This window comes from Maniola hyperantus, chromosome 11 (genome assembly GCF_902806685.2).
Source record: "Maniola hyperantus chromosome 11, iAphHyp1.2, whole genome shotgun sequence".
Classification (NCBI taxonomy): Eukaryota; Metazoa; Arthropoda; class Insecta; order Lepidoptera; family Nymphalidae; genus Maniola; species Maniola hyperantus.
This window is the reverse complement of record NC_048546.1, coordinates 3979191-4002370: the sequence shown is the minus strand read 5'-3', so window position 1 is coordinate 4002370 and position 23180 is coordinate 3979191. Positions and strand designations below refer to the sequence as shown.

Below are 23180 nucleotides of genomic sequence, written 5' to 3'. Positions count from 1 at the left end.
CTGCGCTTCGCCTCTGGAAGGTGGGAAAGTCATTTGTGGGAATGAGTGTAATATTTTATAATAAAATTCCACAAGCAATTTTGGACTTGCTTTTACACAAGTTTACAAAATGTGTTAAAAATATGAAAAAGCAGACTATGTAAACGATAAAAAAGCTTGGATTTGACTCGCTCCAGCAATGCACGGGGCTGCAATGGCTTGTATAGTACGGTATAATAACATTGTAAATTGAAAAATTAAAAAGAGCAACCGCCGACTTTCTTGCTGGTTCTTCTCGGTACGAACGGCATTCCGAACCTGTGGTAAATTAAAACTACCTGACTATTCATAAGCACTTGTAAAAGGTTTACATGAATAAAAAAACATTCTATTCTATTCTATTCTATACTCCCAACGAACGTACTTTGGCTCTCGTTTGAGTAGTTACAACGAATACAGGTTATCTTCAATTTTGCCAGCGTTCTCGTCACACTCTGTATGAGTGGGTATCATTTATCAACTATCTGCTACAAAAGCCTTCACAAACGAAGTTAGACTATTTTAAAATTCACAATAGAGTTAGCCTCATCAGTAGGTATTCCTTGTACCAAACTATCATTATTTTAATGGACCTCTAGTCGCTTATAATTAACATGCGACTTGTGACCTAATTCTGTACCGGGCCTTATAATACTAGTTGTGTATTATAATTGTAATCAGTACGCATTGGTACCTATAGTAATTGTATGCCACGGTAGGGTAGAATCCAATTATGTTAATACAAACCAGACTTGGGTTTTTCTAACACTGAAAAAATTGCCTGTCTCATGTCCGAAATGTCCGTTGTGGGAATAGACAGTTAACAGACCGGCATTTCTGGCCCGCATAATATATTTTAACCGACTTCAAAAAAGGAGATTATGTATTCGTTCCGTATGTATGAATGTAGGCAAGTCGATGTCAAACCAAAAAGAGATAAAATACTAGTAGACATATAAAACTAACTTCAATATAAGTTTTGATTTTTTGTTTCTTTGTAGAATGTTCTCAAAGGTGTGTAAAGTCTACCAATCAGCACTTGGCCAGCGTGGTATACTATAGCCAAAACCCTTCTCACTCTGAAGTCTGAGAGGAGACCTTCTTTGTAGTGAGCTGGTGATGGATTGATCATGATGATGATGATGTTGCCATAGAGTCCATCCAGAGATAAACAAAAATAAAAAAGAGCGACGGGACTGAAATTATTTTTCCATTTTCTGAAAGCGTATATGATGCAGAAAATAACTAAGTATGTCGAGAGTGTTGGTCATAATTGGGTCATGATACTCACAATTGGCATATCGTCGCAACAAGTCATTCGCCCCTTGGCGCCTCGAGTGCTTCTGAAGACCCTTGACACAGAACACTGCTGAGCGCTCTGTTTGTGGAAAGCATATACAACTTTTTTCTCTATGATTTTACCATGGTTACCACTTACCACATTTTTTATGCAGATGTTACAGTCTAAACTCTTAACCGGTCAAAACTACGTTTAACTGTAAAAACCAGTATTGACTGAAAAATATCAGCTAACAGTGGTTTGAAATATGTGCCCTTGGCTGCATGTAGCCTTTAAATCTGTTGTACTCCTAGAGTTCTCAAGCAAGCTACGCAAAAAGACTTTGCAAAAAGAAAAAAGAAAATTAACGCTCTAACTACTATAGTTAGAATAAACCTCTACAAACATCGTTAGCAAAAGTGATTCTTACTGTTTTTCTACTTCTGTAGTACGGAATCCTCAGTGCGTGTGTTTGACTCGCACGTGTATTTTTTTTCATTTTATTACATAATATACCTAATTTAATTACAGTTAAGATCCTTTTACATTTACATTTTACAGTGTAGAAACATCAGTCAATTCTTATAGAGTTTCAGCTGTTAGTGTTCAATCATGGCATTCTTAGTAGCGGATACCCGGCGTGTGCTACCTACTACAATAAAAAATTAAGTGCCTTTTGTGTGTTTTAGTGGTCTAAAACCATCTAATAATGGTTTGAGGCACATCGGTACTCGGTAGGAAGGTTTCAAAGTCTATAACGGACACAGATAGAAACATTTTTGTGTTTTATATTTATATAGATTTCCACATTATAATACCTAGTAACGCCTCAGCGAGCTCTATCGTCATATTACTGACGCGGCAGCTTTGACGCGCAGCAGAGTGGAACTGCAAAAAGCTGTTTTTCGACGCGAAAAATAATTTTTATATTAATTTTTATTGAGCATGTGTAGGTATCTATTCAAATTTATAAATTGGACGTGTCTATGATTTTAAAACAACTGCCCTTTATCAAATAACTAGCTTTTGCCCGCGACTTCGTCAGCTTAGGCTACAAAAATTTCAAACCCCTCTCAGGGATTTAATTTTAAAAGTCCTTTCTTAGCGGATGCCTACGACATAATAGCATGTGATTTCAACTGTGCGTTGATAGATCAGTCGGTCAGTCAGCTTTTCCTTTTAGCTAGCTTATGCTCGCGACTTCGTCCGCCTGGACTAAACAAATTACAAACTTTGTATTTGTTGAGTTGAATTTACAAAAATCCTTTCTTAGCGGATGCCTACGTCATAATTGCTACCTGCATGCCAAATTTCAGCCCGATCCTCCTAGTAGTTTGAGCTGTGCGTTGATAGATCTGTCAGTCAGTCAGTCACCTCTTCCTTATAAATATTTAGATATAGATAACGTTATAATCACGCGCTATTGAAACCCAAACATATCTAAAAAAATATTTCTCGGTTCTCCACTACGGTTCTTTTTATCTTGTATAGAGAAATCTTCAAAATTTCCGATTGTAACTTATGAGCCCATACGTCCTTTTAGTTTCACAAAGCTGTATTATCACTCAGACACGCTTTGAGATGCAACAGTGCGTAATGGCAGCCGACGAAATGGTTGTCGACGAATTGTCGGAAATTTTGAATGTATTTTATTTTTCATTATTTTCTGTTGAGCGAGTATGAATAATTCTCATGCAAGAGAAAAATAATATAAGCAAAAGCAAAGAACACAATACGGACATGAGGTATTCTTTTACTTGAATCTTTTTATTTTATTTTGAACTTCTTTTATTTAAGTAGGTACTTATTCACATTACACATATTCTCTTGTGAAACCTTTAAAATCTTATAATATTATTGATCATCCATATTATTCAAAGTGTGTTTGTTCTTTGGGTTGTCATCTGTCCTTTAATCACACCGGACAGCGTCCGTGTTTGCTACGAAGTAGTGTAACCTGAATGTAAATAGGGTATCTTTAAGGCAAGAGTGAATATCCACCTTCTGGGCAGGCCCGTTTTATCACTGCTTTTTATCAGCCATGATTGTCATCAAGCACAAGCATAACTCACAATTATAAAAATCTTTCAATAACTTAGGTAGGTATACCTACCTACGCGATGATTTCCCGGGATAAATGCTAGTAATTTATAAGTCCCTTCAGGTCCTTGTTCTCGTATAATGAGTTGGGAGAGCTTTGAAGTCCAAAGTATGAGGTCTTGCATCTCTGTGAGGTATAATTCAATGGTTGTTAGGTAGAATGCGAAGTCATTTGCATTCCTGCTACCAATTAGTTCTTAATAAATGGGCTAGCCTGCTGGTTGTAAATTACATGTCGATCGGCTAATTCTAGTTGCAGAATTAGTAGGTGCTATGTTCGGTATGCGACTGGTACAATTCAATTAGGCTAATAAAGGGCTGTGATTGATTGATAGTTGATAGGCTTACGAGATTCTATAGCGTGTTTCCAGTGGATTACATTTTCACATCCAATACCGGATCTATGTACAACTGAATTAGAAACGAAATAAAGCCTCTAACAAATAATTTTATATTCATACTTACTAATATTAAAACTATGGAAGTGTATCTGTCGGTCTATCCATCTGTCAATTACCTTTTCACAGCCATCTGTTGAACAATTTTGAAAAAAATTGTACCTACAGAGATAGCTTGCAGTCTTTTTCTACAACAGCAAAGATGAGCGACCATGCGACATACGCCAGCGGCGCGGCGCCGAATATTCGTCTTCGTTTGCCTTCGATGCTCTATCTATAGTTCTATACCCGCCATTACGGTGTAGTTTTTTTAAATAGAAATAGCGAGCAAACGAGCAGGCGGGTCACCTGATGTTAAGATTACCGCCGCCCATGAACATATGCAGCACCAGAGGAAGTGCCGATGCGTTGCCTTTCAGGAATTTGTCGGTTCACCCCTTGAATAATCCCTTTGCGTCAGTCGTGTACCTCAGCGGCGCGTACCACAAATCGATGTCGCTGACAATGCTAGTAATGTATTCTTACTAAGCTGAAAGTTTAGATGTTTGTACTCCTTTACGCTACAATGACTGAACTGATTTGGCTGTTTATAATGAAGAGATCTTACCTATGTCCTGATTTAACACATAGGGTATTTTTTATCCTGGAAAACCAAAGCGTTACCGTGGGGTTTTTAAAATATCATCTAGTTTCTAGAACATATAAATTATTGGCACTAATAGCATAGAAACTTGGGATTCCTAAAACTTACTTCTTTAATAATTTCTAAGTTAATTAACGTGGTAGTAAATATGTATTACGTATAATATAAACACAGTGCACATAATAATAATTTCACTTAAATTAATTTATATTAGTTTTGAAATTCAAACAACAATTTCGTATTTTCGCTCAGTATTCACGAGAGCGAAACAGTCAAGTGGGTTTCAATTTCCATGAATGTGAATAAATGTAGTACTCGATGTAGAAAATTAATATGAATTTTAGAGGTGCATGCGCTATTTACTCTCATAATTTTAGCTTGAATATAAATTATAATACATTTGAATATACCTACATCCAAGATCATAATAATATTCAAGCTAAAATAAGCGAAATATGCTAATCATTCTTCGTTCTAGAAAACATGGAGGAATAAATAAAAAACAAGTCCTTTAATTTATACTTAAGTACTTATAAAAAGATAAATACATAGACTGTCTCACATATCAATGTTGGTAAGGCTTAACTACTGAGTCTAGAAAGTTAAGATTTTGCATGTATGTAGATTTCCTCTATAACATTTCCATCTGAGCACAGCTGGAACCTTCCGCAGGTAACCTTCATACAGGTACTTGAACTACTTGCCTTGCGGTAATAGCCTGGTGGTTACGACTTCGGCCTCCGGTATTCGGTGGGTCGGGCGTTCGATTCTGGGCACGTTCATTCATGACTCGACAGTTAGGTAGATATATACGTTGAGGGATGCCTCACCACCTCAAGTCCCTTGACCCAAATCCTTGCAACGGCTGCGGTTCCCACGTCTTAAGACCGCAGTAACACTTTTAAAACTTTCAAGAAAATACACTTCACTTAATGCTTCCACGTTTAATAGACTAAATTACATACATGCTCTAACTAAGTACACGTATCTATACATAAAAATAAATGTGCTTTATTTCATACAAAAATACGTACAAAACTTAATCTAAATATAATAAAATGAAAAGCTGACTGAGTGACCGACTGATCTATCAACGCACAGCTTAAACTACTAGACTGATCGGGCTGAAATGTGGCACGCAGATAGCTATTGATATGACGTAGGCATCCGCTACGAAAGGATTATTGAAAATTCAACTCCTAAGAGGATAAATTAGGGATTTGAAATTTATATAGTCCACGCCGACGAAGTCGCGAGCATAAGCTAGTTAAGTATGAAAACAGGTAAAAAGATACAGTAGGTAGATAATGTAATTCGAAATTAATATTTACAACTTTTCCTACATTATTTTAACGAAACAGAATCTGTAGCTGCAGGCAATGAAAAGTTGTGTGCTTAGCATGAGATACTACATACTCACAACGATGATAGAATTCGAGCATCGAAACACTTGAGCATTTGACGAAAATTGACCATAAATGCCATGTTTGAAAGCTAAAGGTCATCTTTACATCTACAGCTAACGCTTTTCCAAGCGGAAACCTTGTGAAATTAAAATCAGTAGTAAGTAATGAATTTTCGACTTTGATGTAAAGATTTTAAGGTCTATTTTACACTTTCGTTATTATGTTTCGACACTCGAATTTTATCAACGTTAGTGAAACGTATAAACTTGTACTAAGCGCACTGTAGTTTATTTAGATTACTTCATTATTCAGGAAATTGTGAAAAGAATCCAAGAATCTGTTACAAAGTTTAAGTGTTTTGTCAATTCCATTCAAAATTCTTTTTCGCAGGAGTTTTTGCCACAATACCCGCAAGGGTGAACTTCTTATAATATTTTTTTATTATTTCCTCTCTTAGACCAGTCATGGTATGGAAATGGCTCTGAATAAATTCCTTGATTATTTTCTTTGACTGAAAAGATACACGTATTATTTTTATATCAAATTAATATATTCTTATCAGGCCTATAGTTTTACTAATATTATTATTTTTCTTTTTCAGGTGTGAACAGTTAATCTAATGAGCTTCAAGTACCTTGAATGTAAGTAAAAAATTATTAATCTACTTATGTACCTGATTCACATTTCGGAACAAGTATAACCTTTATAGTGAAACTAGCAGTTGTCCGCGACTACATCCACGTAAAATTTCTGGTTTCTCATGAGATTAGAAATTTTCCCGCTGCAAAGGCCTCACTTACCTACTCACTCAGTCTCACCTTAAGATACGGAACCCAGAATACCTAAATACCGATTTTCATATCACTAACGTTAAATACTTTATCATCTTAGGCTGCATCATCACTTACCACCAGGTGAGATTGCAGTCAAGGGCTAACTTGTATCTGAATAAATAAAAAAAAAACGACTTTCATATAACTTCCAACCCCCACTTCGGCTTCTGAGGGCGGGATTTTTTGAAAATCAAACTACTAAACATATTGGATTGAATTTTGATATACAGATGATGACGTAGACAACCGATAAGAAAGGATTTTTGAAAATTCAATCCTTAAAGGGGTAAAATAGGGGTTCGAAGTTTGTGTAGTCCACGCGGACGAAGTCACAGGCTTACGCTAGTTTTCACTAAATGTGTGCTTAGCCTATCAGTGTTCCAGAATTTTTTTTGATACACCTCATTTATCTTCATAAACCTAATAAGTCTTTGTTTCATTCACTGTCGCGTGGTACGGCCCAGCTTGTCACAACTTTCGTCCAACGAACGAAAACTGCCCATTATTTATTTCGGCGAAAACAATAATACAAAAAGAGATTTTTCTTATACTTTTTATATACCATAGAAATAGAATAGAATAGAATAGAATGGAATGGAATAGAATAGAATGGAATATAATGGAATGGAATGGAATGGAATGGAATGGAATTGAATGGAATGGAATGGAATGGAATTGAATAGAATGGAATAGAATATAATGGAATATAATTGAATAGGATGGAATAGGATGGAATAGCATGGAATAGCATGGAGTAGCATGGAATAGAATGGAATATAATGGAATAGAATGGAACGGAATGGAACGGAATGGAACGGTATGGAACGGAATGGAACGGAACGGAATGAAACGGAATGGAACGGAATGGAACGGAATGGAATGGAATGGAATGGAATGGAATGGAATGGAATGGAATGGAATGGAATGGAATGGAGTGGCGTGTATTGGAATGGGATGGAATAGAATGGAATGGAGTAGCATGGAATGGAAAATTGAGAAGGTAGAGCACCTTCCAAATTCAATCAACCAATGATTATCCAAGATTAATAATTAATGTTGCCATGATTCACGCTATATCTCTTACGTCTCATAATGTTGAAAGGAATATAAACATCATTAACTTTGGAAAATTATGGCGAAGCAACGAAATAAATTGCCCTCGAGATTAGAACAAGTAGAACCTTAATACTATATTATACTTAAATTGCATATTTGTCTAGGGCTTTGTAGAGGTTGAATTGAACGTGAAATTAAAGTAAACACTTTTATCGTCTCTTAAATTAAGTAATTTGTTATTAAAATATTTTGAAATTTATAAAAAAATTGAAAATATAAAAATAATATTTTTTAGAATAATAATTAATGATACTTGCCTACTATCTGGCTCGACACGACGTCGTACAGGTGGACTGGGCTTATCTTTTCCGTAGACAATAAATATGAATGTATTCTTTTTTAAATAAAAATGGCGGGCAAACGAGCCGGCTGGTCACCTGATGTTAAATGATTACCGCCGCCCATGAACATTTGCAGTACCAGAGGAACCATCAATGCGTTGCCGGACTTTCAGGAATTTGTATTATACATATACAATGTATGAACCAGGGGTGTTACGGATATTCGCATCCGCATCCGCAAATGCGGAACATTCGCATTAACTCAGACATCCGCATCGTGAATCTAATAATCAGCACTCGCATCCGCAGATGTCAAAATATTGGAATCCGCAACAACCCTGGTATGAACCTCTCTCCTGTTAGCAATAGGAAAGAAATGAAACAATTTTTTGATTTTCCGATATAAAAAGGAGCCCATGGCCGGGTCCAGCGTGGCAGCTATCTCATAGTCCGTTAAATTGTACTTACTTCGTCCTACATTTTTACAAAAATAGTTTCGGCTTAGTATGGGTCTGTTTTTATAGTTCGTCCTTTTTACGTCTTACAAATGACGTCAAACATATAAATCATCTAGCAAAAAATGTTTTGCTGTAGAGATAGGAAATGTGAACCTCTCCGACTCTATTTTGAGGATTTTTACGGCGACTCTAAGTAGTCATATTTCATCCATATCCGTATATCTTTCTCCACGATTTACCTTTCCTTAGGTATTACGCAAATTTTAGAACTCGAGCAAAATGGAAGTAAGTATCAAAACAAAAGACATTTGCATACGGGTCATTAAACAATTGGTATTAAAATAAAATATTTCCACAGCCAAGTTATATTTGCTGTTCAATGAATTTCACTTTGCGAAGTAAACTTTGAAGCGAAATGAGTTTAATGTCGCAAATTCTTACTTTCGTTACGATTACGAAACTTTCACGGATAATAACTTTTAAGTTAGTAATTTTATTTATAGGAGTATAACATCGCAATTCTGGTATAGGTCCCGCAAATTACCTACTAATGCGCGTGGCCGCCATTTTAGTGACGTCAACACTAGACTGAAGTTTCAAGCTGATGGTATATTTTTACTTCAGCTGACGTCAATATGACGTCATTTCGATGTGAATGAGACATGGTACCAGCGCAATAGCAATTTTCGGGACTTATATCGCAAGATTTCAAGAACATTCAGCTACATTGCCATTCTGTCAATGCCATCAATATTTCCTCGATACACGTATAAGAACGCGACAGGTCGAGATGACAATCAGGAAGGGGACACCCCGCATACCCGCACAGCCCCCGCGCTTACCCGCTGCAAGTGACGTGCGGATGTGCGGGGTGTCTCCCTGCCTCATACCCCGATGGTCATCTCAACTTGTCGTGGACAATTCTTGAATATACGCGTATCGCTTGATAGTACCTACTGTTAGATGGATTGCTGATATTGTAGACACGTCCTAACCCTCTCTGACAATTTTCTAGGTGACTATGCTTTGGGCGAATGGATGGACTCTCTGGTGACGTTTGAGAATGTCGATACTAGAAAAATATATGAAAAGTTAAATAAAAGTGTAATAAATCGTTTATCTTTAACACTTCCTAATACAGATAGTGTAACTAACAGGCCTCATGGCGTTCGACGTACATGTACACGATGAAAACAGAATTAAACAAATTCCTTAGATCTTATTTCACCCTCCTTTTTCTACATCCGCACCGCACGCCACCATAAGCAATTTCACCCTCACCATCTGGTTGCCTGGTGCACTTCAACCACCCGTTATGCCAGATCTTTTCTCCATGTTCACGCGAATGTGAAACCAACTCCCTTCAACATGGGGTTATACAATAGGCGAATCAACATATTCTTGAAAAGCCGGCAACGCATTTGTGGTTCCACTGGCTGCAAATATTCGTAGGTGGCGGTTATAATATAATAGTGGCAATCAGGTGACCTGCTCGTTGCTCAAAGTTTTGGGATAAACGTGTCGCAAAAATTCATCAAATAAAAAATTCACATCTTAAAAGTTATTTGATACTGTTAACATGACCTAAAAAACTAGACAGTAAAGTTCGAACAGAACTGAAATAGTTATATTAGTTTGCTGTAGTAAATAAAACTTCGCAAAATGTTTGCGTTAGCCCGTATAAAAGCAAACTATGCAGTATTCCCGAGCGAAACGTAGGGAAAAATTCTGATATTTCACTAGCCTTGGAAAAATTTCAAAGTTATTTTAAGTTTATTTTATACTAATACAACGTTTTTAATAACCTTTTCTTTTAAAAATTCATCGTACGTACCTACGTAACGTACTTAAAAAATCGGGTAAGTGCGAGTCGAGCATTAATTCTTAAAACGCACAATAACTCAGAAAAGTAAGAGTGGCCGAAGTCGAACCCGTGACTCCCTGAATAGGAAGCTGACTTCTTAAGCAATAGGCTATCACTGCTTATCATCAATACAATAGTCTTAGGTTGGGACAAGGTGTTGGAAATGAGCGAACAACCCTAGTGTTGGTTTTAGACACTTCTGTTCCGTGGTTTTAGACTGCTTTATTGGTAGGAATGCATTGAGAATTGATATACATGTATGTACTTATGGGCTATTATATATATATATTTACGTATTACAGAATTAATCAATCAAATTCTCATAAGCTATATTTCCATCAGTTCTAGACTAGGCAATGTCCTAGTGCTTTCAAATTTTCAAATTAAATTTTTCGTACCAATTTTACATCGTCCAATCTGTCGTTGGAACTTTTCGATTTCTCTAAACGTATTTTCGTTCGGTCTGCTCTAAACGCTCAACAGGCGATTTAATTTTCACTGGAATAGTTATCACCATTGTTCAAGCCGTTACAGTTGTGTAACTATGTAGGTCAGAACTTTGAGCTGCTTTTTTTCGTCGGAATTCCAAGCCGCAGTGAAACGGTAACGCGTTTCAACCCTTGTTTTCTTTTATTGAAAAATCTGGATTAGGTAGATTAATCAAGAAAGCAATCAAAAGTCATAATGACACTAAGTTAAATGATTACCTACGAAGCTTGACCAATGACCGAGAAACTGACTATTCTCTTTGGAAAGTAACAGGTAATTTAAAAAGACCCATCACACATATACCACCTATTAAAGAATCAAATGGAAAATGGGCTATCAATAACATTCAAAAAGCTAATAGATTCGCTCAGCATCTGGAAGATATATTCCAACCAAATGAGGGCCATACAATTGATTTCAGTGAGAATGAAGAAAGACAAGATGATCTGCAAAATATCAGACTTGTGACACCAAAGGAAGTAACTGAAGAAATAAAGTTCAATTTAAGCAAAAAAAAATCTCCAGGATATGATCTCATTACCGGAGAAATTTTAAAAAACCTACCTCGGAAAGCTTTAGTGAAACTTACCAATCTCATAAATGCATCATTTAGACTGAGACATGTACCTGAGTTATGGAAAGTTGCTGAAGTTATTATGATCGCTAAACCGGGGAAACCACCCCATGAAACAACGTCATACAGACCAATCTCTTTATTACCAGTTATTTCAAAATTATTTGAAAAACTGTTACTCAAGAGACTAAAACCTATACTAGAGGAGAGAAAATTAATACCAGATCACCAATTTGGATTCCGTGAAAAACACTCAACGATAGATCAAGTCCACAGAATTACTGACATAATAGAGAAATCATTAGAAAATAAGAAAGTGTGTTCTACAGTCTTTTTAGACGTAGCGCAAGCTTTCGATAAAGTGTGGCACGAAGGGCTTATCTATAAACTCAGAAATATGCTACCAAAGTCATTTGCTGATATTCTTGAATCATACATCTCAAATAGGTGGTTTAGAGTTCGTCAAGAAGATGCGTATTCTGAACTCAAGGAAATTAAAGCTGGGGTACCACAAGGAAGTGTCTTAGGTCCGGTCCTGTACTTATTATACACCTGTGATATTCCAGCACTAGAAAATAACACTATTGCAACATTCGCTGATGATACTGCCATAATAGCAACTGGAGAGAGTCACGAAGAAGCAGTAGAAAAAGTTCAAGCTGCCATAAATAAAGTCAACGATTGGACTATAAAGTGGCGAATTAAGCTAAACGAGTCGAAATCTATGCATATAGATTTTACCAATAAGTTACCAAAATATCACCCAATTTATCTAAATCGGCAACTTATTCCCTACGTAAATACAGCAAAGTACTTGGGTATGACGCTAGACACAAAGCTTCGATGGAAAGCTCATGTTAAAAAGAAACGTGAGGAGTTAGAATTACGCTACAAAAAAATGTATTGGCTGCTTGGAAGGCATTCAACGCTCTCATTACATAATAAACTTATGCTATACAAGCAAGTTCTGATGCCTGTATGGACGTATGGTATACAACTCTGGGGGTGTACTAAACCGACCAATGTTCAAGTAATACAGAGATTCCAGAACAAAGTACTCAGGGAAATAACAAATGCACCCTGGTATGTAAGAAATCACGATCTCCACAGGGACCTTAAGATAGAGTTCGTAAACAAAATCATCCAAAAGTACGCAGAAGCTCACCAACATCGACTTCGCCATCATGTTAATTTGGAGGCTGTGAAGCTTCTAGATAACATGGACATCAAAAGGAGGCTCAAAAGAACCAAGCCGTTCGAATTAGTGTTAAAAAGTACATAAGTGCAGCGTTTGTGTAATAGTGCTTGTGCTACTTTATTTTTCTAGGTCACAAGAACATAGTGAACTGTAAGTACGTGTTAGAATAAACTAAGGACAGTTACTGGACTGTAAATTAGATTTAAAATTAATCATAAGTAGAAGTTTAAGCTAGAATAATATTACTAATTAGCCCATAGGCTAGATGGTAGTAGCAATAAAGCTACCATTTTATAATGGTGCTTTATGGTAGAAAAAAAAAAAAAAAAAAAAAAAAAAAAGGTAGATTAATCTCTTAAGGGGACTCAGTTCGGTGCTTTCTTCATACAAACGTAGGAGGGAAATTACAACAATATTCGATATTGTACACACAAAACTAAGAATTATATCGATTTATCTCGTCATTATCTAGGTTTATTGATATATAAAACATTGAAAAAAGTATTGATTTAAAAGTTACGAGGCTCAAAAGATTCCTATTTTAACACTAAATTAATGACAACTTTGGGCGTAAATAAATAAGATTAGGGATATGAAAATTCTAAAACAATTTATCATTAGACGTAGTTTATTTATTCATTAGTTGAAATAATTTTACTTTGCAAACATAAATTCAGCAGTTTTTTCTCAAAAATACTTTTCCTGAACCCTTTTCGCGCGCTTGATTTCGGTGAAAATCATCGTGCCTCTCAACTTTCACATACAATGTCAAGTGAAAAGCAAACATGTTACCCACGTGCGCTGCCAATTTCGGTCGAGCGTCCTGCGTCACCTTAAGTGCTCCATTGGTTTTTCCTCTTGTTTAATTGTGTTGTGTATTTTATGAAATTTTAAAGGTCTTTTTCAAGCCTCCCATAATTCTACTGTATACTATAATATTAATAACTAGCTGCCCCAGCGAACTTCGTACCGCCTAACAGTCGATTCTTTTTCAGGATTTTTTTTAATTTTTTCTCTCCGTAAGAACCATCCTCGTAGGTACTTCAAGGAATATTATAAAAAAGAATTAGCGAAATCGGTTCAGCTGTTCTCGAGATTTGCGATCAGCAACACATTCAGCGATTCATTTTTATATATAGAGATAATAATACGCAGTGTACCTAAAGCATTTTTCTTAGTGTGTACTAAGTAATATTCTCTCTAAGTAGTTTCCTACATTACAGAAAAACCTAGTTTAGCTAATTAGAACGTTATTTTTATATCATACTTAATCAGCTATAGTTTATTTCTTTACTATCTGTCTATCTATCTATTTTATCTAGGTAAAATGATTTAGTTAAATTTTCTAATGATGTCATTCGCATTATGCTCTTTCCAAAATGGGACTGCATTACAAACTTTCGCTCAATCAGTTTGAATGTCCTTGTGAAAGTGGACGGTTTATATTCATCCGAAATTAGTACATCATTTTCTGGAAAAGTTGATATATAGCAACCTAAAACACAAAAAATTACAAATAATCAAGAGGCGATAACATTTTCACGCTGCTATACTCTATCCACGGAAAGAAGTTAGTAAAGGGCTTTCTCTGTTACGTTGTCCCATACAAATGGCAGAGACAAAAATCTCAGCGGACGTTAACCACTTTGTGTCACCAACCAATCACAAACGAAACTATATTTTCTAATTGAACTTCGAATGGTTTTTTTTAAAAACATATTTGTGATTGGTTGGTGTGTCAAAATGGTTAACGCCCGCTGAGATTTTTGTCTCTGCCATTTTTATGGGATTATATCATAACAGAGAGAGCCCTACACTAACTTCTTTATTGGGATAGAGTATAGTCCATACCGGTTGCAGATATAGGTCATGACTTCTTGCTGGTACCCGGTCCATAGCGAGACAGTAACGGGGTTTAAGTACCTTTTATTTTCTTTTATTGAAAACTCGGCTTTGTGCGTAATCTTTTAAGTGCTCGCTCGGTCTCTCGGCTCTTTTAACATTGCCGTTGATTGTTTTAGTTTCTGTAATCAACTCGAAGGAAACTGAACTGAGATTTAATTTTTCCTTCTTTTGCTTGATATTCTTAATCAGTTTTTAAGGTTCCGTACCTCAAAAGGAAAAATCAAACCCTTATAGGATCCTATAGGAGTCCTTAGTATAAGTAATCTTGTCTTTAGCCGTTTCGGAGTCCCAGGTTTTTTAAAAGTGTTTTTTGCTTCCTTTTGCAATTTTTTTGACAAAATTTCATGACAGCTGACAGCCCTAACTTTTTCATCATTGTGGAGAAACTTCGAAACTTTTCACATTGTTGATTTCATCTTATGAACTCAAAATAGTGATGAGGCTATGGTAGTGGTATAACGGCGACTACGCACTGCACTTCCGTCATCCGAGTTCTATCCGTCATCCGTGAGAATACCAGCGATTATCTACGTCATATGTCATAAGTTCCCATATAAAACAAAAAGTAACGTATTTTCACAGTCTCGGATCGGATGAGTGCGTAACCGCCGTAAGGCTTATTGACAGGACTCACTCCTTTTCTTATCTTTTGTCGGTTAAAAATCGGATTAGGTAGACGAGAGTTGGTTTTACTGAGTAAGTCTTGCTCAGGTTTGTCTAGAATTTTTTTTCGTAGACCTACATTATACTATTGTGTGTGCTACATTAATATACTTACTAAATGTGGTGGTCTTAATTTTGCCAAGTTTTGTCGGACTGAATCTTGTCAGTTGTCCTAAAATTCATATAGCAGCTAACTATTACCTAATACAAAAGGAAAATTTACCCTAACGGTAGGTATGACATTTCAAAGATGTTAAACGTGACTTTACGAAATTTATCAATTCATTCATTAAGAATTCAGAGGAAAATATTTACTTAATAATTTCTTAACGACTTCTCAGTATAATCTCCCGAAAACTTCCTGAATTCTTAGATACCTTCTTTAGAATTCGCGGCCGAGTTTAATCAGAGTCATCCATTTAGATACAGCGCTACTCAAGTAAAGAGCTTCTTATACAATATTTTCTGAAGCAAACCGGTCATCAAACGTTTAGGAGAAAGCTAGCGGGTGCCAGACTTTCATTATTTTATAAAAGCTCAAAGTTTCTCTGCGTAATGTCCCTAACATCGGACAACGAGGAACGATCATCGACTATGAAGTTTGAAACATGCACAGAAACGTAAAACATGAACAACTAACAGGTAATAAGGTGTAAAAATCTTACATCAAACTATAAAGTGTCATTTTATATTTTCGTCGGAATAGTATTAGAAATCACGTCATGCCAGAGCCCTTAAAGTTTAAAAGTTTAACGATTTCTGGCAAAAGATTGTCACGGTACTGGATGTCTGGATATGCATAACGTGATTTCTAATATTATTCCGAAGAAAATATATAAATAACTAGCTTATGCCCGCGACTTCGTCGGCGTGGACTACACAAATTTTAAACCCCTATTTCACCCCCTTAGGGGTTGAATTTTCAAAAATCCTTTCTTAGCGGATGCCTACGTCATAATAGCTATCTGCATGCCAAATTTCAGCCCGATCCGTCCAGTAGTTTGAGCTGTGCGTTGATAAACTTTATACTTTGAGGTAAGATTTTTTTCACCTATATTATCTATATCTCCCAAAGCCACTATGATCCACAGTTCCAATCTCAATAGTTGCTGATCGTTCCTCCCTGTGTTGAGGACAACACGCAGAGAAACTTTCAGCTTTTATAAAATAACGAAGGTCTGGCACGCGCTGGCTCTTAACCCATTTCGTTTCACGGATTATTACAAAAGCGTCCTTTCGTCACCACCGCGCTATACGGAGACATTGACGCATGTTCTAATTTATAACCTGCAAAGCATTTTGTGCTACAGAAAGGACGTTAACCTATTGACTTAACGTCCAAAGTCGCGTGAAGTTATCTTCCATATAAAGTTGTACACGTTTGTACGGCACTCTGGGCGGCCATTGTCCCTGGGAAATAAAACTGTGTAAATATCTTAGTGAAGCGAATTTTAACAGCAGTGATTTTTATAAAGACATGCAGGGTAGGTAAATAAACGTTCATTTATACTAAAAACAGAAAAAAATTGTTGTCATAGTTTTCCTCGATGTTTTCCTCAGTGAAATTAATGACATAAACGGGTGGTAAACGTTCATTTATATACTAACTAGCTTATGCTCGCGACTTTGTCCGCGTGGACTACACAAATTTTAAACCCCTAGGAGTTGAATTTTCAAAAATCATCTCTTATCCGCTAAGAGATGATTTGGCGTCGTCGTAATTAATAGCTATCTGCATGCTAAATTTCAGCCCGATCCGTCCTGTAGTTAGAGCTGTGCGTTAATGATCAGTCAATCAGTCAATCCTTTCATATATTTAGATTTAGAAGACAGAAAAAAAAACCAATCATAATTTTCACGAAATGAACACGAAAGTAATCAAGTACAAAAGATCCGGAGTATTCGATATACATAATTCCACTTGAATGGGTACCTACCAATACAAGACAGGGATGGAACATAAAGGAGATGGAGAGTGCCTGAAGGAAATACAAACAAGTGGATAGCTACTGAAGAGGAAATACGTTTTTGCTGTTCAAGACCACTCTGTTACTTAATTAAACGTAACTGTACCTTTTTTAATTTAATTGTTTGGCAGTACCTAGGACCTAGGTACATTTTTTATTCGTCGATATCCGATCGTATAGAAAGTTGACTCACGATTTTAGGTACGAGCAATAAAGCTAAGCTCACGCATAAAGAATCCAAATCTGTCACAATAGTTTTTAACGGTCGAAAATAATCAATCTATCCGTACCTAATATACCTATCGATAAATTACTTATCGATATTGTTATTTTGTCAAAAATTGCATGGTCTTTTTTTAATAAACAACAAGTTGCTAATGAATGAATCAGTACCCTTATTATAAATGCGAATGTGTATTTGTTTGTTGGTTTGTCCTTGAATCACGTCGCAACAGTGCAACAGATTGACGTGATTTTTTTGCATGGGTAAAGACCTGGAGAGTGACATAGGCTACTTCTTATGCCGGAAAATCCAAGAGTTCCCACGGGATTTTATTCACGGGATTTCCACGCGGACGACGTCGCGGGCATCAGCTAGTGAATGACTTAATGAATGAATGAACATACATTTTACATACAAAAACACCTACAAAGCAAAACAAAAATATAGGCAGGTACAAATACAAAACAACTATTCTTCTAAGGATCACTCCCATTTTTGGCAGAATTGTATGTCTATAATGACTGATTAAATAAAGGTTGGCTTTGAGCACTCGATTTAAGATACTTCCACATCACTGCACTAAAGCGCTCAACGAAAGTTATTATTTCAAATGGGACCCACAATTCGTCTTATGAATGTGACATATTTGTATTATAGGTACCTAAAGCTTTGCTATTTTTCGGCCATTTCAAATACTTCGTAGTAGTTCGGTACGTACGTACTACGTAAGGTACCTACTGTAGTGTACCAGTCGGGCGTATAGTCGCCGCATTTTAAACTGAGTCGTCGAGTTATCTGTCTGTTTCGCTCGCACTTACAGGTAAGTGCGACCGAAACAGAGAGATAACTCGACGACTCAGTTTAGAACGTGTTGACTATAGTAACTTTACTTCCGTCCTAGAAGAGATTAAAAGCTACTCAGAAGTCGCTGCTAAAGTATAGTACGCGACAGGTCGAGATGGCAATCGAGGTGGGCACTGCCCCAGCGTTAACTCGATGCAGTATAGCACGGGTGACGTGCGGGTGTGCGGGGCGTCCCCCCGCCTCATACCCTGATTGCCATCTCGACCTGTCGCGTACTTATAGTTTTACTTCAAAAAATATCTATAGGTACTAGTCGTACCTATACAAGTGAAGCACGTTTAAAAGGCGTACGTACTCTGTTCCGAGGTAGGCACGCGCCGGTAATTATGGTTCTAGAAACAGTCACGTCGCACGTTTTTCCCGACATCTGTACTCAGTTCGTGTCATTAATTTACTTGACTTGACTACTTGATACTGTATAAAAACACCTGAGTAAAAGATGGCAGCCTTAAAACAGCTTTTCTGTTTGGCGGCCATTTCAAATACTACGTAGTAGTTTGGTACGTACTACGCACGTAAGGTACTGCGTAACAACGTTAACTCGTTACTTCCGTCATAGAAGAAATTAAAGCTACTCTGAACTCGCTTCTAAAGTTTTACTTCAACAAATATTTATACTAGTCGTACCTATACAAGTGAAGCACGTTTAAAAGGCTTACGTGCTCTGTTCCGGGGTAGGCACGCGCCGGTAATTATGGTTCTAGAAACAGTCACGTCGCACGTTTTTCCCGACATCTGTACTCAGTACGTGCCATTGATTTACATACGCCCGCTAAAATCCAATTCTAATGCAAATCCGACGCAAACAACAAACGAACTCACACCGCTTTATTCACAACTACGCTCAAAGTCTACGCTGAGAAGTTTAAGTTGCTACGGAAACGTTTTAATGTTAACCTAGGTAGGTACTTGTTTAAACGACTTTTTAACGTTAAGCAAACGACGTTGTTTGTTTGTAATTTCAGGATGTCTGCGACATCACCCACGTGGATTAAAGGTTTTTTTAAAAGCCTGTGGAAACTCTGTGATTTTACAGGACTAAAAGAGTTTTATAAAAAGCATGATAAATGTTCTTCCCCCGGATGCAAGCTTATATCTGTACCAAATTTCACCAAAATCGGTGAAACACTATTTGTAATTTTAGTATGGATTATGTTAGAGGTTGCCCTTTCAGCAAGTTTGCCGGAATTATTAGGTACTATGATGATTTGTACCTACTTTCAAAACATCGCGCAAATTTACCTCTTGAGTATGTCCCGCCCATAAATGCGAAACGCAATGCGCTCACGCAATACTAGGAGCTGCCGGCAAATAGCTATTAATAACGACCAGAGTAAAGGCCGTTACTCACTGCTGCACAATAGTTTTTGATATATCGTGCAAAATGTCGAAAGAATATGTATTCTATTCTATTCTATACGACTGTTGCAAGGAACCCTCGCTGTGCGAGTCTGATTCGCACTTGGCCCCTTTTTGACAAAAACTCGTAGCTAACAAAATTAACACGCAGTTTTTCTTTGTTCACAGATTTCCGGCTGCTCTAATTCCTTACGCTTGGCGCATGTTTCACTAAAAATTGTAATTAAGAGACCGCTTTCAACAACTTTTACTAACTTGTGAACTTGAAATGAAGTGATTAATTATTAAAATATTCTGAAAAAGGGCTCAGAAGAATACTTAACTTATTTTGTGTAGTAACGTATAAATTCTAGAATAGTACTTAGTGTGAAAACAATAAGTGAAAAAAGTACTTGTAAGTGTGACCAATGGTTGATTTCAATGTGCGAACAGTGTGCGCACGGTGCCTCGTAATGGTGCGGTTTCATTAGCGGGGGGAGCGTTTAGTGTAAAGCTGGGTGCGCAACGCCACGGCGTCGTCGGTGGAGGGCCGATCGGGTGCGGGCGAGGAGGAGGAGGCGCCGCCCGCGCCCGACGCGGAAGCGCCCGCGCGTCGCCGCCGCCACCGACCGCTCTACCGCCGGCTCTTCCACTATTTCCGCACCGCGTGGACCGGGGTCAAGTTCGCCCTAGGTAAAATCATTTTCTTTTTATTGATTCCTATTAATTGTTAAACCTCTAGTTATGTATCCACACTCTCTAGATACCTACTGAAGAAGCTTTAGAGTTTAGACTCACATATTAATATACCTACACAAAACTTTAAATTGGCTCCTATAACCATTTAAAGAAATGCTAATTAGAAAACTGTAATTTGATAATATTTATTTTTAGCCCAGTCGAGTTAATTCATGCACTTATATATTTTAACTTTTGTCCTATACATACTCGTACAATTACATAGGCAAGAGACGGTACCTACTGTAGATCTTTAGTCCAAAGCCGAAGTGGTAAATTGAGTTTCGGCTTTGGACTCTGAAAACTCCCCAGGCAGAAGCCGAAGGCTTGGCTTTGGACTAAAAATGCTCTTGGTATTCCTGTGCATTGTCCAGAGCAATTGTGAGACAAAACTGATACCATTAAAAATATAAAGCTTAAAATAGTAAACAATACGTTTTAAAATCGTATCAAAGCACAGGTATCTTTCCATTTAAAATCTAAAAGAATTTTTCAATTAAAAGTTAGTCACGGAAACATAATAATATGGTCGCTATTTTATTTGCCACTGAGTAAAATAACTTGGATACACCAATCCCGCGAGGCAGCGGGAAAATTAGTTTTAGTCTATTTTCATACACGGGTTACGACTCACGAGTAAGTTTATATTCTGATTTATACTTAGTAAAAATGTTACGAACTTTAATTATTTTTATAGTAAGCTCTACAGTTTACACAATTTAATAATATTATGCATTTAATCTCGAACCAAAAGCTAATATAAGTACTTTAGATAGAGACATCATTATGATTTGAATTTAGTTTATGACCAGGATTTAAAAAGTTATAGAGAATTCTAATTAATAAACTTAAATCTTTATTTAAAATTTAAAAAAATCATTAAATGAAGACTAAAATAAATTAAATTAAATCTAAAACCTCATCGAGACCACCGCAGCGAGGCATTGTACCCAAGATACTGGTAGTATTACCCCTTTGGATGGCCAAATTAATTTCTTGACCAAGGTAGCTGCCAGCTCTCGGGTCCCCGGGAAATTTCCTCAAAAACAGCTCGAGCCCCCGGGCCCCACGGCCCCAAAGTCTCCACACCAAAAAACACGAATATGAAGCTCTCATCGATTAAGTAATTTGTATTTCGAAAACTTAATAGAATATCAGCATATAAGCTCTTGGCAGAACATATCTGGAAATACTTTGCACAAAGCATCAACTATTGTTGAGTTTTTTTTCCAAGTCCGAGACTGAAATAAGTTTAGCTTATTTGCTTTGAAAATGCCTTCAAAGCAAGGCCGTCAACTCAGAGCATTTCACAAGTTCTTTTATACTACAGCGACAAAAATATTCAAACGAGAAAAAGTTGTCCGGGGCACTTTTCATTGGAATTTAGAGAGCTGTTAATAAAAGTTTCAGAATTTTAAAACGTAACAATATGTCTGTTAAACTTTGAAGTGTGTTTTAACGATGGAAAATTGAAGCTGATATTTTATTTTTAAAACGTTTTCATTTCTTTTCAGTTTTTAATATTTATTTGATTCAAATATTGCGTGGGATTTCTCAATAATTATTTTTATTGACCCGATTCGAACTGAATTTGTTCCCTCGATAAAACAATAGATGAGTAGGTACTATGTGAAGTCAAACTGCCGGGTTCTAACTCCTCAATTTATAATAATTTATATATTTATGTATAATTTATTTATAATTTATAATAATGCTGCAGAAGTACCTAATGCCCAGGTAAACAGGTAGGACAAAGCTAATCTAAATATACAAAAGCAGTACTAGGTGCGGAATCCAACTCGCGCTTGACCAATTTTTTGCTATAAAATCTTTCAACATGATACCTATTGATATTATTATTCTTTCAATCGATTTCACGTTGCGTTTTCATGAATGCAGTCATGAATATTCCGAGACTCTTCCAATCCTATTGAAAAATTGATTGAAATTGATTCCAATATTTAAAACTAAAAATAAATTACAAGAGGTATCATAAAATGCATTAAAACATTCAGTTCAAAACATATAACATACTAGCTGAAGCCCGCGACTTCGTCCGCGTTGATTTTGGTTTTTAAAAATCCCGTGGAAACGCTTTGGTTTTCCGGGATAAAAGTAGCCTATGACCGGTCTCCGGTCTTTAACTATATCCATGCAAAATAATCACGTCGATCCGTTGCACCCCTTGCGCCTCTAAATTACAGACATACACTGCAATTTTATTTATTAGTATAGAAATAGATTTTGTAAAAAACACTGGATAACGATAGTAATTAATTACCCACTCGGGTCCAATGTCGCTTAGCCAGCTATATCAATTATTGATCTACAGTGTAGATCAATAATTGATATTAAATAATTGACATAGATCTATATATCACGAGGCTTAACATTTTGCCGACTAAGCCATCATAATGTCCGCAAAAAATAGTAAATTTTGGAGTAAGCTCAGGTCGCACCCATATCGCGTTATATGGCGTCATAAGTTCCAATGTTATGGTGAATTTTATTAAGGGTCTAAGGCGAGAAACTTATGATAACATAAAATAAAAGGGCACTTCCATTCACACACTTTATTGTAATGAAAGTATAAGTAGGTACTTACCTAGAATATAAAGATAGAAAGTTTTTTCATTGCACGTCCCTTTTTGATTTGAGCTAATAAGGGATGTTTTACTCATTAAATTCTCATTAAATACCATCCTATACTACTCTGTAGCATTGAATAAAACTAACCAAATAAAATATCCACTATTCATAAAAGATCACTATTCATAATAGATACAATCACTATTAACTGATGTGCTTTAATTTAAAAAGTCTAT

The 23180-nt window shown here is 36.5% G+C and overlaps 1 protein-coding gene across 1 annotated transcript in view; it reads left to right on the top strand.

Annotated features, from left to right (window-relative positions):
• The window catches only part of LOC117986474 (Kv channel-interacting protein 4-like), a 231227-nt gene that overhangs the window by 87639 nt on the left and 120408 nt on the right, over positions 1 to 23180 (top strand). The window contains exon 2 of the mRNA XM_069501944.1: positions 6446 to 6485. Coding sequence (XP_069358045.1) covers positions 6464 to 6485 — 22 coding nt within the window. The 5' untranslated portion in view covers positions 6446 to 6463. The remainder of the gene's footprint in view (positions 1 to 6445; positions 6486 to 23180) is intronic.